We start from the raw sequence: 15663 nt of genomic DNA on the forward strand, positions 1-15663 counted from the left end.
CACGGACGACTGCAAGTCCTCTTTTGAATTTGTTATGATCCCCAGCTAGACCTATGGGATATGGCCATGTCCATAAGGCCATAAGATATAGAAGCAGAAGTAGGCCATTCCGCCCATTGAGTCTGCTCCACCTTCAGTCATGGACTGATCCGATTCTTCCAGTCATCCTCACTCCCCTGCCTTCTCCCCATACCCTTTGATGCCCTGGCTAATCAAGAACCTATCTATCCCTACCTTAAATACACCCAATTGTCGTACTCGATTGGACCCAATGCAAGAGCAATTGTACCACAAGTACACTGACACACGTAATTCTTTTCAGACCTTTATTCTCTACTCATAGCATGCTATGGGGGAAGTTACAGACCGATCTCCCAAAAGAGCCAGTACAGAAACTGCCCCTGAATTACACAATTCTCCACAATTCATAACATTGATCAGGTAGCAGGAAACCTTACGATTACAAGCTTAGACAATATTAGAATCATTTCAATCACATGCTAAGATACAATTAGATGTAAGGTAATCATTGGTCAGTTAGTTATAATTATTTTAAACCAAAGCTAGCCCATCAGTTCCCCATTCGGACCCCTCCCCTTCTCTCCAGAACATTCTAGCCATCACCTCATCCCTCCCATATTTAGCTATACCTTGAGATGCTTCTGCAAGATCAGATAGTTCCTTATTTGAGTCTTTGCCTATCTTTAGAGAAGAATGACTAGTACGTCACCGGTTGCTGGGTAAAGATTCTTTTTGACTGTCCAAAACAGTAAGTTAAGACACACCCAAGGTGATTGATCATTAATTAATCATTGTCCTCTGTTTTTCCCCCTATTTACCTATCCCTTCATTCCATCACAATGACTTGGCCTCCACAGCCACTCGTGGCAACAATTTCCACAGATTTGCCACCCTCTGACAAAAGTAATTTCTCCACATCTCAGTTCTAAATGGACATCCTTCAACCCTGAAGTCGTGCCCTCTTGTCCTAGAATCCCCTACCATGGGAAATAACTTTGCCATATCTAATCTGTTCAGGCCTTTTAACATTCTGAATGTTTCTATCAGATCCCCCCTCATTCTCCTGAACTCCAGGGAATACAGCCCAAGAGCTGCCAGATGTTCCTCATACAGTAGCCCTTTCATTTCTGGAATCATTCTTGTAAATCTTCTCTGAACCCTCTCCGATGTCAGTATATCCTTTCTAAAATAAGGAGCCCAAAACTGCAAACAATACTCCAAGTGTGGTCTCACAAGTGCCTTATAGAGCCGCAACATCACATCCCTGCTCTTATATTCTATACCTCTAGAAATGAATGCCAACATTGCATTCACCTTCTTCACAACCAACTCAACCTGCAGGTTAATTTAGGGTATCCTGCATAAGGGCTGTCAAGTCGCTTTCCACCTCTGCATTTTGAATTCTCTCCCCATCCAAATAATAGTCTGCTCATTTATTTCTTCCACCAAAATGCATGACCATACACTTTCCAACATTGAATTTCATTTGCAGTTTCTTTGCCCATTCCCCTAGACTATCTAAGTCTCTCTGCAGGCTCTCTGTTTCCTCAACACTACCCACTCCTCCACCTAGCTTTGTATCACCGGCAAATTGAGCCACAAATCCATTAATACCGTGGTCCAAATCATTGACATACATCGTAAAAAGCAGCGGTCCCAACACCGGACCCTTTGGAAATCCACTGGTATCTGGCAACCAGCCAGAATAGGATCCCTTTATTCTCACTCTCTGTTTTCTGCTGACCACTCAATGTTCTACCCATGCTAGTAACTTCCCTGTATCTTGCTCAGCAGCCTCGTGTGCAGCACCTTGTCAAAGGTCTTCTGAAAATCCAAGTACACTGCATCTACTGCATCTCCTTTGTCTACCCTGCTTGTAATTTCCTCAAGGAATTGCAGTAGGTTTGTCAGGCAGGATTCTCCTTTCAGGAAAGCATGCTGGCTTTGGTCTGTCTTGTCTTGTGCCTCCAGGTACTCCGTAATCAAATCCCTAATAATCGATTCCAACAACTTCCCAACCACTGATGTCAGGATAACAGGACTATAGTTTCCTTTCTGCTGCCTCCCACCATTCTTAAATTTTAGATATTGGAGAGGGTTTGGAGAGGAATGAAAGGGTTACCATATGAGGAACATCTGGCAGCTCTTGGGCTGTATTCCCTGGAGTTCAGGAGATTGAGGGGGGGAATCTCATAGAAACATTCTGAATGTTAAAAGGCCTGAACAGATTAGATATGGCAAAGTTATTTCCCATGGTAGGGGATTCTAGGACAAGCGGGCACAACTTCAGGATTGAAGGATATCCTTATAGAACTGAGATGCAGAGAAATTACTTTTGTCAGAGGGTGGTAAATCTGTGGAATTTGTTGCCACGAGTGGCTGTAGAGGCCAAGTCATTGGGTGTATTTAAGGCAAAGATAGATAGGTTCTTGATTAGCCAGGGCATCAAAGGGTATGGGGTGAAAGCAGCGAAGTGGGGATGACTGGAAGAATTGGATCAGCCTATGATTGAATGGTGGAGCAGATTCAATGGGCCGAATGGCCTACTTCTGCTCCTATATCTTATGGTCTTATATTAACACTTGCAATTTTCCAGTCATCCAGTACAGTGCCAGAATCTATCGATTCTTGAAAGATCATTGTTAATGCCTCTGCAATCTCTACAGCTACTTCCTTCATATTCCATCAGGTCCAGGAGATTTATCCACCCTCAGACCATTAAGCTTCCTGAGCACCTTCTCAGTCGTAATTTTCACTGCACAAACTTCACTTCCCTGACACTCTTGAATGTCTGGTGTACTGCAGACGTCTTCCACTATGAAGACTAATGCAAAATACGCATTCATTTCCTCTGCCATCTCTGCATCTCTCACTACAATATCTCCAGCATCATTTTGTATTGGTCCTATAGCTACTCTCGGCTCTCTTTTACCCTTAATATACTTAAAAAAGCTTTTCAAAGGTTCAAAGGTCAAGTTTAATGTCAGAAAAATATATACAATATATATCCTGAAATGCTTTTTCTTCGCAAAACATCCACAAAAGCAGAGAAGTGCCCCAAAGGATGGACAACAGTTAAACGTGAGAACCCCAAGGTCCCCCCAGCTCCCCCTCCCGCGGGTAAGCAGCAGCGAACACCGATCCCCCCCCCCACCAGCAAAATTAAATACACATTGGTACAATCACAGAGCCTAAGCGTGCGCTAAGCGATAGCAAAGACACAGACCTTGCAGTTACCCCAAAAGCTTCACATTTCATCCAAATTCAACAACCCTCAGGGTCTCTCTCTCTCTGGCAAGGGAGGAGGAGGTGTCCCCCATTTTCACAGTGAGCGGGAGACAAAACAACAACCCGCTGATGTACAACCTTAAAAGTCCGTTTCATCACTTTTTCCGAACTCTGTGTCCAAAGATTGCAAAAACCTCGAGTCTTTGTGCCCACAGCAGAAAATTTTCTGGCCTCCCCAATGACACACGAGTCTCTGGCCGTGACACTGACCCTCGATCCGCCCGTCTCCAGAACCCCGAGATCTTAGGCTTCTGAACACGATTGAGATTCTCAGGCCAAACCCTTGGCATGTCGAATAGCGGCCAGTCGTGGAACCCCGAGAACGGGTCCCATTCCCGCAAAGAACTGAAGCCTGCGTGTAACTCCAGGTCAGGGTCTTCAAAAGAACCCTGAAAGGAAAAAATAAACATATCAAAGGTGGAAATAGAGCTGTTTCTGAAGATGCAAGCAAAGGAGGCATTGTTAGTTGCCATCATTGTGCCTATGCTTCACCCATTTTAGTATCTTCTTTGATATTAGTCGCCAGCTTCTTTTCATAGTTCATCTTTTCCTTCCTAATGACCTTCTTAGTTTCTTCTGCAAGTTTTTAAAAGCTTCCCAATCCTCTATCTTCCCACTAGCTCTGGCTTCCTTGTATGCCCTCTCCTTTGCTTTTACTTTGGCTCTGACTTCACTTGTCAACCATGGTAGTGTCCTTCTTCCCTTTGAAAATTTCTTCTTATTTAGAATATATCTTCCCTCATTTTTCACAGAAACTCCAGCCATTGCTGCTCTGCTGTCCTTCCTGCAAATGGCTCTTTCCAGTCATCTTCTGCCAGTTCCCCTCTCGTGCCATTGCAACTTCCTTTATTCCACTGAAATATTGACACATTGGATTTTGTTTTTTCCCTCTCAAATTTCATTGTGAACTCGATCATATTGTGATCACTGTTCCCTAAGGGTTCCTTAACCTTAAGCTCTCTTATCAACTCCAGATCTGTGCACAACACCCAATCCAGCACAGCCGATCCCCTAGTGGGCTCAACAGCAAGCTGTTCTAAAAAGCCATCCCTTAGACATTCTACAAATTCTCTCTCTTGAAATCCAGTACTCATCTGTCAACATTCATCCGTCAGGGAAGCCCTCAGAATAGCCTGTAAAGAGCGTTGAAACCATTCACAGGGGCCAGTGAACTGCAGGCAATACACCGTGGTGTGGTGTTTCCTGTCGCCAAGGTTCTGGGCCTATGAGTCTGATATGGATTGGGGACCACAGTTGGAGGAAATATCAGATGGAGTAACAAACCGAGCAACCCAGGTGCTGATGAACGCCTAAGCCACCGTCTGTGGCCATTGTCGTCCTAGAGGGATTGTCATACTCGATCGGACCCAATGCAATAGCAATTGTACCACAAATACACTGACACATGTAATTCTTTTCAAATCTTTATTCTCTACTCATAGCATGCTATGGGGGAAGTTACAGACTGATCTCCCAAAAGAGCCAGTCCAGAAACTGCCCCCGAATTACACAATTCTCCACAATTTATAACATTGATCAGGTAGTAGGAAATCTTACGATTACAAGTTTAGACAATATTAGAATCATTTCAATCACATGCTAAGATATAATTGGTCAGTTAATCATTGGTCAGTTAGTTATAATTATTTTAAGCCAAAGCTAGCCCATCAGTTCCTCATTCGGACCCTTCCCCTTTTCTCCAGAACATTCTAGCCATTACCTCATCCCTCCCATATTTAGCTATACCTTGAGCTGCTTCTGCAAGATCAGGTAGTTCCTTATTTGAGCCTTTGCCTATCTTTAGAGAACAATGACTAGTATGTCACCAGTTGCTGGGTAAAGCTTCTTTCTGACTTGTCCAAACTTGTCCAAAGCAGTAAGCTAAGGCGCTTACAAGGTGATTGATTATAAGTTAATCATTGTCCTCTGTTTTTCCCCCTATTTACCTATCCCTTCATTCCATCATTCCCCCCTTTTAATCACTTTATGATAAACAATTAAACAGGGACTGAGCAAAGCATCATCAGTCTCTCCGTGCAAAGTCGGCAGCCAGCATTCAGGCAGGTCATTATCACACAGCAAGCAATAATTATAACAATGAGAATAATCAGCCCATGCAGTAAATAAGACCCCCATGATCCTCCCTGCAACCATCCTAACCAGCCATCCCCCTTCCCTGAACCTCGCCTGAAATCATCCAATCGTTTCTTAATAAACTGAATGGCATGGGTCACGTTGTATGATTCGTCAGTGACATTTGTCTCCGACTATTGCGCACACCCCTCCCTGTTGGGCCAACTGATAATCCACAGAATACCTGGTCTGCTGTGCATAAAGTCACAACTCCACCAATTCTCTGTTAACAGCCTCCAGACCTTCCGTCGTACTGTTCCGAAATGCCGCCAGCCCACAAATGATGTAGTTGCGGTTCATCGTGGCCACGGTTCCTGCCGAGCTCCCTAGAGAGAGAGAGAGCACTCAGGAACCCATAGCCCACAGAAGAGCCCAGAGTAACGGGACTCCTCCAGTCAGCGCAGATTTCTTTACTCACGGCTCGAGCTGTCAGTCGCCGTTGAACGTGGGCAGCCTGGGGGCAGGGAACAGAAAGTGGTCCAATCGTTCCTACTGCAAAGAGGTTAGGCAGGGTGGTGGTAGCTGTAGTAAAGGTGCCAGTAAACAACAACACATATCCTCTCTTGGCCCTGTAGCAAGTCTTTTTGTAACTCACTATTTTGTCATGCCACAAGTGCTTCTGTAGGTATAGGGAGGAGTATTCAAAAGTCTCTGAACCTGCCGACACATGAGTCTCATTGCAATATCCACACACATACTGAGTTCCCTTAGAGAGGGGCACACATAGCTCGTGGATACATTCGCAAGAGAATATTCCCTGGCTTATCCTACATTGGCGGTCCAGACAATGTTTCTTCAGGCAAGGTATCTCCCGGGGTACCCTGGCAAAGACGCATCCCTCTCCCTCCCCTGCAAAACAGAAGGGATAATCCCCGACGCCCTCGCCAGTGGTCTCACCACCCACTCTCTTGAGGCACCTTCCCATAGCCCCCTTTTAAGCTTTCTTCTTATCCCCTTACATTCTGCCCCGATCTATCCTCCACTATTAAGTCATGTTCCGCCCAATTTAGCCCCGATGGGTTAGCAACAAGCAATACTTCTACAGATTTTACCAAAGGATAACATGCAGTACGGTTACCATGCAGATGCATATGAGTCTTATAAAATAGGTTGTCCTCCAGGCTTAATACCGCAGAGGTAGTTATGATAGTGAAAAGTCCAGTAATCTTTAGTCCACCTGCGGAGCCCATCGTTTGCAGTCACTCAGGTGGATCCAGCGGCTGTGCCCTTGAACCTTAACGGCTGTTGGTGGTTGCAGGAGTATCTGGAATGGCCCTTTCCACCGGGGTCCAAGCTTGGGACGCTCCCAATCCCTGATCAGTACCGAATCTCCAATTTTCAATTCTGGCCACTCCTTTTCCAGGTCTCCAGGTCTGCATCTGGGAGTGAAGGAACTTAGAGGGGATGTTAGTTGGCGAAAGTAATTCTGCAATTTGTCCCCCATAACATTTAGATCAATTTGGGTGGGAGGCTGCATGTCAGCGTCCCATGGGGTCCTTCCAGGGTGCCCATAAACAATTTCAGCTGCAGATACCCCTGTAGTGGAATGTGGGGTAATTCTCATATGGTGTAAGGCCAGCGGGAGGACCTTCAGCCAACTCAGTCCGGTTTCGGACATTAACTTAGACTGCTTGTTTTTCAAGGTGCCGTTGGCCCGTTCCACTATTCCTGCAGGCTTCGGGTGGTAAGCGCAATGAAACTGGTTCCATGCGCAGCACCTCACATAGCTCTGTATTTATATTTCCTACAAAGTGAGGACCATTATCCGAACTTATTTGTCTGGGTACTCCGAATCTTGGTATAATTTCTGTAAGCAACAACCTTACCACCGTAGAAGCTTTATTATTGGTGGTCGGAAAGGCTTCAATCCATTTACTAGACACATCTACAATTACTAAACAATACTTACAGCATTGTACGCGCGGTAGTTCGATAAAATCAAGCTGAATACATTCAAAAGGGCCACTTGGCAAGGGGGGTTTTCCCTGGGGCACACTTTACTCCCTTTGCTGCGTTTATCTTTTGGTAAATCAAACAGGTTTTTATTTTCGCCACAGCAGCCTCCTCCAGCCTGGGGTGCCACCATGTGCGGAGTAAAATATCACTCATTCCCCCCTTACCAAGGTGGGTATCCGTATGCATACAATCGAGCAACATAGGTAGCAATGAATTAGGAATACAAAATTGGCCAACTGGAGTAGGCCAGAGGCCTGTTGACACTGAATGCGCACATCCATGTGTCTTCCAAAGTTGTTTTTCTGAATCGGGGCGTCCCCCTGGAGTTTTTGAACTGTAGCCTTGTCTGGAGTGCCCAGTGCTCGTGGTGTTTTAGTCAGGGTGAAGGTCAGTCGTTCTGCAGTTAAGACTATAGCGGTCGCCTCCTGCACAGCCTGCTTGGCAGCCAAATCGGCTGTTATTTCCTTTAGTCACTGCAGATTCATCTTTTAGATGAGCCAAACATTTAATAATGGCTAATTTTTCAGGGAGGAGTATGGCCTGTAGGAGGTTTAACGGGGATATGCCATACCTCCTCTTCAGTCTCATTATCATTAAAGAGCATGGGCAGTCCAGACAGGTCAAGAGGTACCTCAGTTTTATTTTTGCCGGCTTCATCATCATTCTTCCGTCTATCCTTAGCCAACCTATCTCTTTTTTTCCCTATCCTGTTTTTCCTTAATCTTATCATGATCCTCACACAGTCCTTTTAATACCTCCCACAGTTTCGAATTTCCTTCACTGTCACATACACTAATCCCTGTGCGACGTGCGTTATGCCCTCAACTACTTTGCTTAGATCTGTTATTTAATTCTTTGGCCGTTTTTCTCCAATTGGACATTAAAACCTTCCATTTTTGTCTGGTATTACGCTTCCAAATTGCTTCTTCTGCCTTTAGACACTTATCTAAGTCCCAGGTCCCACCCAAAGGCCAAATTTCACTCCCCAGCTTCTTATTTCGGCATGCTGATAACCTTCGGTAATCATTCTCTCTCTCTGGGTCATCTTTACAAAGTTTAAACAATGGCGTATTATTTACAGACTTATCTAATGTTTGCCCCATGCTTCCTAATCGGGTTGGTCAGCCGCCTCCTTTTCTCACTCCCACTTCAGAGTCCTGACCTTTGCGTGGGGGATTTCCCCTCTTAACAACCGGCCTAAGGCTGGGTGCTGATACTCCAGAGTGCGGCTTTACCACTTTATAATCTATAACCCCTACTCCCCGTTAATCTTGTGCCATGTCTCTCTGCACCCACTTCAGTGTCCTGACCTTCGCGTGGGGGATTTCCCCACTTAACAACCAGTCTAAGGCAGGGTGCTGAGACAGGTGAATTGTCACAAGTATACTCCAAAACGTTTTTACAGCATCCGGATAGATTGCAGAGGAGAGCCACTTCCCCTGTGTTTGGCCAAACGTCTGCTCTGCCCTGTGCTGGTCAATTTACAGCGCTACATGCCTCGGCCCCCCCCCCCCACGCCAGTTAGAATGGTTACCAGCTCCAAAATGTAATAGGTTACTGCCACTAATCCGCTGACCAATTTGCTGTAACACACTCAAAGAAAAATGTAATAGATCACTACCAATGATTGGCTGCCCAATTTGTTTAGCACCAGCAGGCTTTAATACTCACAATAATTCGTCGGGGACTGCAACCCCTTACCTTACTTTATACCTCGTCGGGGACTTCTAACCCCTTTTTTAAACTGTGGTACTCGGGCAATCCTCAACTCAGGTTTCGAAAGGGGTCTGTCAGAGGACTACCCGCCAGACGAGGGGATCGTCAAGGTGGGCAATTAATGAGAGAGGTCAAGGTAAATCTTACCTTGTGGGCCCACCTGTCTCAGGTCACCACCACCGAGTCGACCGCTGACACTGTCTCACGAGACCCTCGTTTTTGGACTCTTGGCTTTGGCTCGCCAAAGTGTCATACTCGATCAGACCCGATGCAATAGCAATTGTACCACAAATACACTGACACATGTAATTCTTTTCAAATCTTTATTCTCTACTCATAGCATGCTATGGGGGAAGTTACAGACTGATCTCCCAAAACAGCCAGTCCAGAAACTGCCCCCAAATTACACAATTTTCCACAATTTATAACATTGATCAGGTAGTCGGAAATCTTACAATTACAAGTTTAGACAATATTAGAATCATTTCAATCACATGCTAAGATACAATTGGTCAGTTAATCATTGGTCAGTTAGTTATAATTATTATAATTATTTTAAGCCAAAGCTAGCCCATCAGTTCCTCATTCAGACCCATCCCCTTTTCTCCAGAACATTCTAGCCATTACCTTATCCCTCCCATATTTAGCTATACCTTGAGCTGCTTCTGCAAGATCAGATAGTTCCTTATTTGAGCCTTTGCCTATCTTTAGAGAACAATGACTAGTACGTCACCGGTTGCTGGGTAAAGCTTCTTTCTGACTTGTCCAAACTTGTCCAAAGCAGTAAGCTAAGGCGCTTACAAGGTGATTGATTATAAGTTAATCATTGTCCTCTGTTCTTCCCCCTATTTATCTATCCCTTCATTCCATCAGGATGACCCCTGGCCGTTTGGTAGTACGGTCCACCATGTTAAGGAGGTGTGTGAAACTGCAGGGGCTGGGGGAAGAGGACCAGCCAAGTCCACATTGACATGGTCAAATCACCGCTCAGGAACCTCAAAATGTTCTAGTGGGGCCGGAATGTAACAGTTAATTTTTGCCCGTTGGCAATCCACACAGGCTGCAGTTCAATCACGCATGTCCTTTTGAAGGCCACATAGACTTTAGTGCAGCCAGTTTCTTTGAAGCGTTCCGGCCTGGATGCAAGAGGCCATGCATGGAGTTAAAAACAGTCCGCCTCCAGTTTGTGGGCACTATGGGGTAAGGGCGACCGGTTGAGTCATTACACAGGAGAGATACCCCAGCTTCCCCTAATTTATTTGGCCTGTGACTGCTGTTCGATAAGCCTAGACCTCTGTCTGGATCACTAGTTTGGTGAGCTGCCATGCCAGCATAGTCAACCCCTATGTGTATGTCCTCAACGACTGACTGTGAGAGGCAATTACCCACGGCATTATTTTTCCCCTTAATGTGTGGTATGTCAATTGTGACCTCTGATATTAAGCTAGGTGGCAAAGCTACTGTGCAGAAAGTATTTTAGCCATCGTGTGCATGAGGGGTTTGTGATTAACGAATGCTGTGAAATGGCAACCCTCTAGAAGAAAACAAAAATGGTGGACAACCAAATAGAGACTGAGAAGCTCGCAGTCAAACGTGCTGTACTTCCTTTCAGGGGGATGGAGCTACTGGTTGAAGAAGGCAAGTGGCTGCCTCACGCCTCCAACTAACTGTTGGTGCACAGCACCCAAAGTAAAGCCTGAAACGCCAGTAGTAATGGCTATGGGAGCATTGGGAGTGGGTGTGCCACTAGGGTCATGTTGGAAAGAATTTGTTCGATGTCATCAAATGTTCTGGTCAAGTCTGCTGAATCAAGCTTGTGATTAGGGGCATTGCCTTTATGGGCACCGTACAGGGGAAGCGCAAGTTCAGCAGCTTGCACAATTAACTGGTGGTAGAAATTCACCATACCTGAAAACCCCTTTAGTAGTGTGGGCAATGGGAAGAATTCCACAAGAGCAGCTACTTTTGATGGGAGGAGTTTTGCATCTTCTGTGGAACTGCAATGACTGAGAGAGTCAAGGGTTGGCAACCAAAACAGGCATTTAGAAGAATTAATAACTAACTATTGTAACATTGCCCTTTTGGCATACATTTTAACAAATTTCACAATATATATTGGTGATATTAAATCTGATTCTGGTATTTTGTTGTATATTTTTCCATTAGAGTTAATGGAATACAGTGTAAAATGATTCTCGGGGTGACAAATATGTACTTTGATAATAAATTTACTTTGAGCTTTGATATAAGATTGCTATATTTCCTGAATAATTTTGTTCTCCTCAGTGGTTTGGTAACCTAGTGACCATGGAATGGTGGAACGACCTTTGGTTAAATGAAGGATTTGCTATTTTCATGGAAGACTTTTCACTGGAAAAAGTATTCCCTGAACTCCAACTAGTAAGTTAAATTTTATTTTTTTTCCATCATCTAGTTTATCCATCATGAGAGCAGTTTATTATTAAAGGAGAATGGAACTGTCGTCTTCACTCTAACCGATCCCTGTATGGATCAAACTGTGACCTGAATTAAAGTTACAAGGGCAAAAAATAGAAATATATCTTTATCTTTATTGTCATTGTTGTGGAGTAATGAAACACAGTTTAGCAGCTCAACGTTTTGCAGCATGACCAAGAATATATACATAAAATAAACTCTAAAACCTCAGGAGTGCAGTCCAAAATTAATAATATATGGATGGGGGGATAGGACTATTGCACACCTGCCATTCCTGGAAGTGTGATGCATTTAGCTGCCGCCGTCTTAGGAGGGGGGCAGGAGAAGGGAAGGGGGTGTTATAGAATTTCCCTCCTAGTTTTTATATCAACAACAAGACACTTGGTGATAGATGTTTCAATGTTGTAAATATTTGAAGAAGTTCACTCCAGTAAGACAAAGTGATCACTAAACAAGTATGGCTATTTAAATACATTTGAACACACAGCTATCAACACTTGTAACCATATAACAATTACAGCACGGAAACAGGCCGTCTCGGCCCTTCTAGTCCGTGCCGAACTCTTACCCTATCCTAGTCCCACCGACCTGCACTCAGCCTGTAATTTCCTCGTTGTCACTAACTTGGACAGTTTGTTAAACTGTAATACCAGTGTGTGCTAAAGGATGGTGAATCTGTGGAATTCATTGCCGGAGACAGATGTGGAGGACAAGTCATTGGGAATATTTAAAACTGAGATTGATAGGTTCACTGGGAGAAGGCAGAAGAATGAGGCAGAGAGGAATAATCAATCAGCCATTGACATGGCAGAGGTAACTTGATGGGTCTGATGGCCTAATTCTTTTCCTATCTCTGATGATCTAAGGAGACTGATTCCATTTGAAATTAAATAGATAAGCTATGATCTATTTTCCAGATAGAAATTTCTGTCCATGTGGTACTACTTGTAACATACAGTGTAACAATAAACAGTCTTTGTTTCTCTGCTTTATCCATAGGACAAAACTGATTTATACTTTCGCTTCAGGGCAATGGAGGAAGACTCAATGAATTCAGGCTACCCAATCTCCACTCCAGTTGAATCTCTTGGACATATTACAGAGGAAATGTTTGATTTTAATTCCAATATCAAGGTACTTAATAAATTCATAACTTTAAAAAAACTACATAAATTGTAAATGTACTTCCAGGTGAAAACAATTCAGTCAAATTGAATATCTTTGCATGTGGAGATCCCTGTACAAGAGACTCAGATTGCCAATGAGGTGCTTACTCCATGAAGACTACAATCAGTATATTTAATAATCAAACTTTAATTTGTCAGTTATGTTTGTGGAATTTCCCATCCATGTAGGCAGATCACTGCTCACAGCGATTCACATTTAATTACTTTATTCTGCTTAAATGCCGAGATGAGGTCCACATTTAGATTTTAGAGGTTCCAGTCTGTCATCACCAGGGGGATTCTTTCCATCTGATCCTCTGTCTCTGTGGGGGCCAGTGCCCAGTGCACAGGTGATCAGAACTGAGAAGGAAGTACCAGCAGTTGTAGACACAAGAAGCCTGTGCAGACTGGGCAGGTGAGCTGTGTCTCAATTGGGAGTGAGTGTCACCATCTCAGCTGATTTAGAAACTAATATAATATGAAAATGTGCTTATCGTGAATGTAATACGGTAGCGTCGTTGTTAGCACACCGCTTTACAGTACCAGTGACCTGGGTTCAATTCTCATTGTCAGTAGGGAGTTTGTACATTCTCCCTGTGACCGAGTGAGTTTCCTCCCACAATCTAAAGACTACCAGTTGGTAGGTTAATTGGTCAGTGTATGTTGTCCCATGATTAGCGTCAGGTTAAATCGAGCGTTTCTGGGCAGTACAGCTCAAAAGGCCAGAAGGATCTATTCTGGCGTGCTATATCTAAATAAGAAATAAACTAAAAGGAAATATGACCAGAATATTTAAAAGATTTTCCATCTTCCCCATTTACTCCTTCTTTTCAATTCTTCTTATTTTATACTGAGCCTTAACATTGTAAGTGTAATCATTATGTAGGTCCTTATCAACTGTAGATTTAGCTTTTTCAGTTCCTGCTGCTGTGTTGTACTTTTCAGAAATGAGAAGGAGATGGTGGAGGTTGATACATTCTTGATCAGTAACGGGGCCAAACTTTACGGGGAGAAAGTAGAAGGATAATGGGACTGAGGGGGATCGTAAATCAGCCAGCATTTAAACATTAATGATAAGGAGATAAAGATTAGCTTTATTTGTACGTGTACATGAAAATATTGAAACTTCATAGAGTGAAATGTGTGTTAACGAACAACGCAGTCCAAGGATGTGCCATTGTGATTCCGACGCCAGAATGGTATGCACACAACTTACCCATACGTTTTTGGAATGTGGACGAAAACCAGAGCACCCAGAGGAAACCGATAAGATTACAAGGAGAATATACAAACTGCTTAAGTGATGGGACTTGAACCCCTGATTGCTGTCACTGTGAAGCTTTAAGCTAACAGAGTGCGATGAAGTGTTTCGAAGGGTTGGTGATGTAATATTTCAACTCCTGCCTGAGAAATGACTTGGATCCACTGTATTTTGCCTTCTGGCACAACTGAAGCCATTTCATTGGCTCTTCACTCAACCCTGGAACATCAGGACAACAAAGGTGTACACATCAGGAAGCTCTTTATCGACTACAGCATGGCTTTCAATAACATCATCCCCTCAAAACTAATCAATAAGCCCCTAGACCTCTGCCTCAATATGTCCTTGTGCAATTGGCTCCCTGATTTTCTCATTTGCAGACCCCAGTCAGTTCAGACTGGCAACATCCCCATCACAAACTCCATCATCACAGGTGTACCATAAGGCTGTGTGCTTAGCCCTCTGCTCTACCCGCTTCATATGTAGGACTGTGTGGGTAAGCACAGTTCCATTGCCAGATTCAACTTTGCAGACCGAATCAAAGAGGATCAAGAATCTGCGTGTAGTAGGGAGATTGAAACCTGGCTTAGCGGTGCCACACCAACAATCTTTCACTCAATATCAACAAGACCAAGGAGCTGACTATTAACTGCAGGAAAAGGAAGCCAGAAGTCCATGAGCTGGTCCCCATCAGGGATCAGTGGCACTGAGGATCAACGACTTAAAATTCCTGTGTTATCATTTCAGAGGATCTGTCCAGGCTCCAGCGCACTAATGCAATTAAGAAGAAAGCACAGCAGCACCTCTACTTCATCAGAAGATTCAACACAACTTTTAAAACTTCGACAAACTTCTAAGGAGAGTATATTGACTGGTTTCATCATAGCCTGATATGGAAACACCAATGCCCTTGAACAGAAAATCTGACTAAAACTAGTGTATACGGCCCAGTCCATCACAGGTGAAACCCTTGCAATCATTGAGTACATCTATAGGTAGCGCTGTCGCAGAAAAGCAGTATTCATCATCAGCGACCCCCACCACCCAGGTCATGTTCTCTTCTCATTGCTGCCATCAGGAAAAGGGTACAGGAGCCTCAGGACTCTCACCACCAGGTTCAGGAACATTTATTACCCCTCAACCATCAAGCTTATGAATCAGAGAGAATAGCCTCATTCAACTTCACTTAACTCAACACTGGACTGTTCCCACAACCTATGGACTATTCATCTCATATTCTCAATATTTGGTGCTTACTTATTTATTAGTATTATTTCTCTGTTTTATCTTTCTTTCTGTCTTTGGACCATTTGTTTTTTTCACGGTGGTTGCCTGCCTTGTTGGTGCGATCTTTCACTGATTCTTATATAATTATTGGATTCATTGCATATGCCTGCAAGAAAATGAATCTCAGGGTTGTATATGATGACATTGACATTGACAGTAAATTTACTTTGAACTTTGTGACACTACTATGCTACCAATAGCATGCAAATGGTGGAATACTGAGAAATGCAGAGGAATAAGGGAACCATGATTGTATGACCCCAGAAAACAGGGCAGATAAACAAGTTGATGAAGAATGCATTTGGGAAATTGCATTAGCCAGTACCTAGGTTGCAGAACAGGGTAAAGTATAAAGTGCTTTTAAAGGCAAGCTGGAGT

General features: G+C 43.8%; 1 protein-coding gene and 1 long non-coding RNA gene across 3 annotated transcripts in view; one reads left to right on the forward strand and one right to left on the reverse strand.

Annotated features, from left to right (window-relative positions):
• LOC140211526 (leucyl-cystinyl aminopeptidase-like) overlaps positions 1-15663 on the forward strand; it is a 95793-nt gene that overhangs the window by 30631 nt on the left and 49499 nt on the right. The window contains exons 6-7 of the mRNA XM_072281315.1: positions 11401-11514; positions 12571-12705. Of these exons, the coding sequence (XP_072137416.1) occupies positions 11401-11514; positions 12571-12705 (249 nt within the window). The remainder of the gene's footprint in view (positions 1-11400; positions 11515-12570; positions 12706-15663) is intronic.
• LOC140211528 (uncharacterized) overlaps positions 5463-15663 on the reverse strand; it is a 90814-nt gene continuing 80613 nt past the window's right edge. For both annotated transcript variants that reach the window (XR_011889503.1, XR_011889502.1), the window contains 2 exons: positions 6620-6836; positions 5463-5768 (listed from right to left, as the gene is read on the reverse strand). This is a non-coding gene — a long non-coding RNA (uncharacterized lncRNA). The remainder of the gene's footprint in view (positions 5769-6619; positions 6837-15663) is intronic.

Source organism: Mobula birostris, chromosome 17 (genome assembly GCF_030028105.1).
Source record: "Mobula birostris isolate sMobBir1 chromosome 17, sMobBir1.hap1, whole genome shotgun sequence".
Lineage (NCBI taxonomy): Eukaryota > Metazoa > Chordata > Chondrichthyes > Myliobatiformes > Myliobatidae > Mobula > Mobula birostris.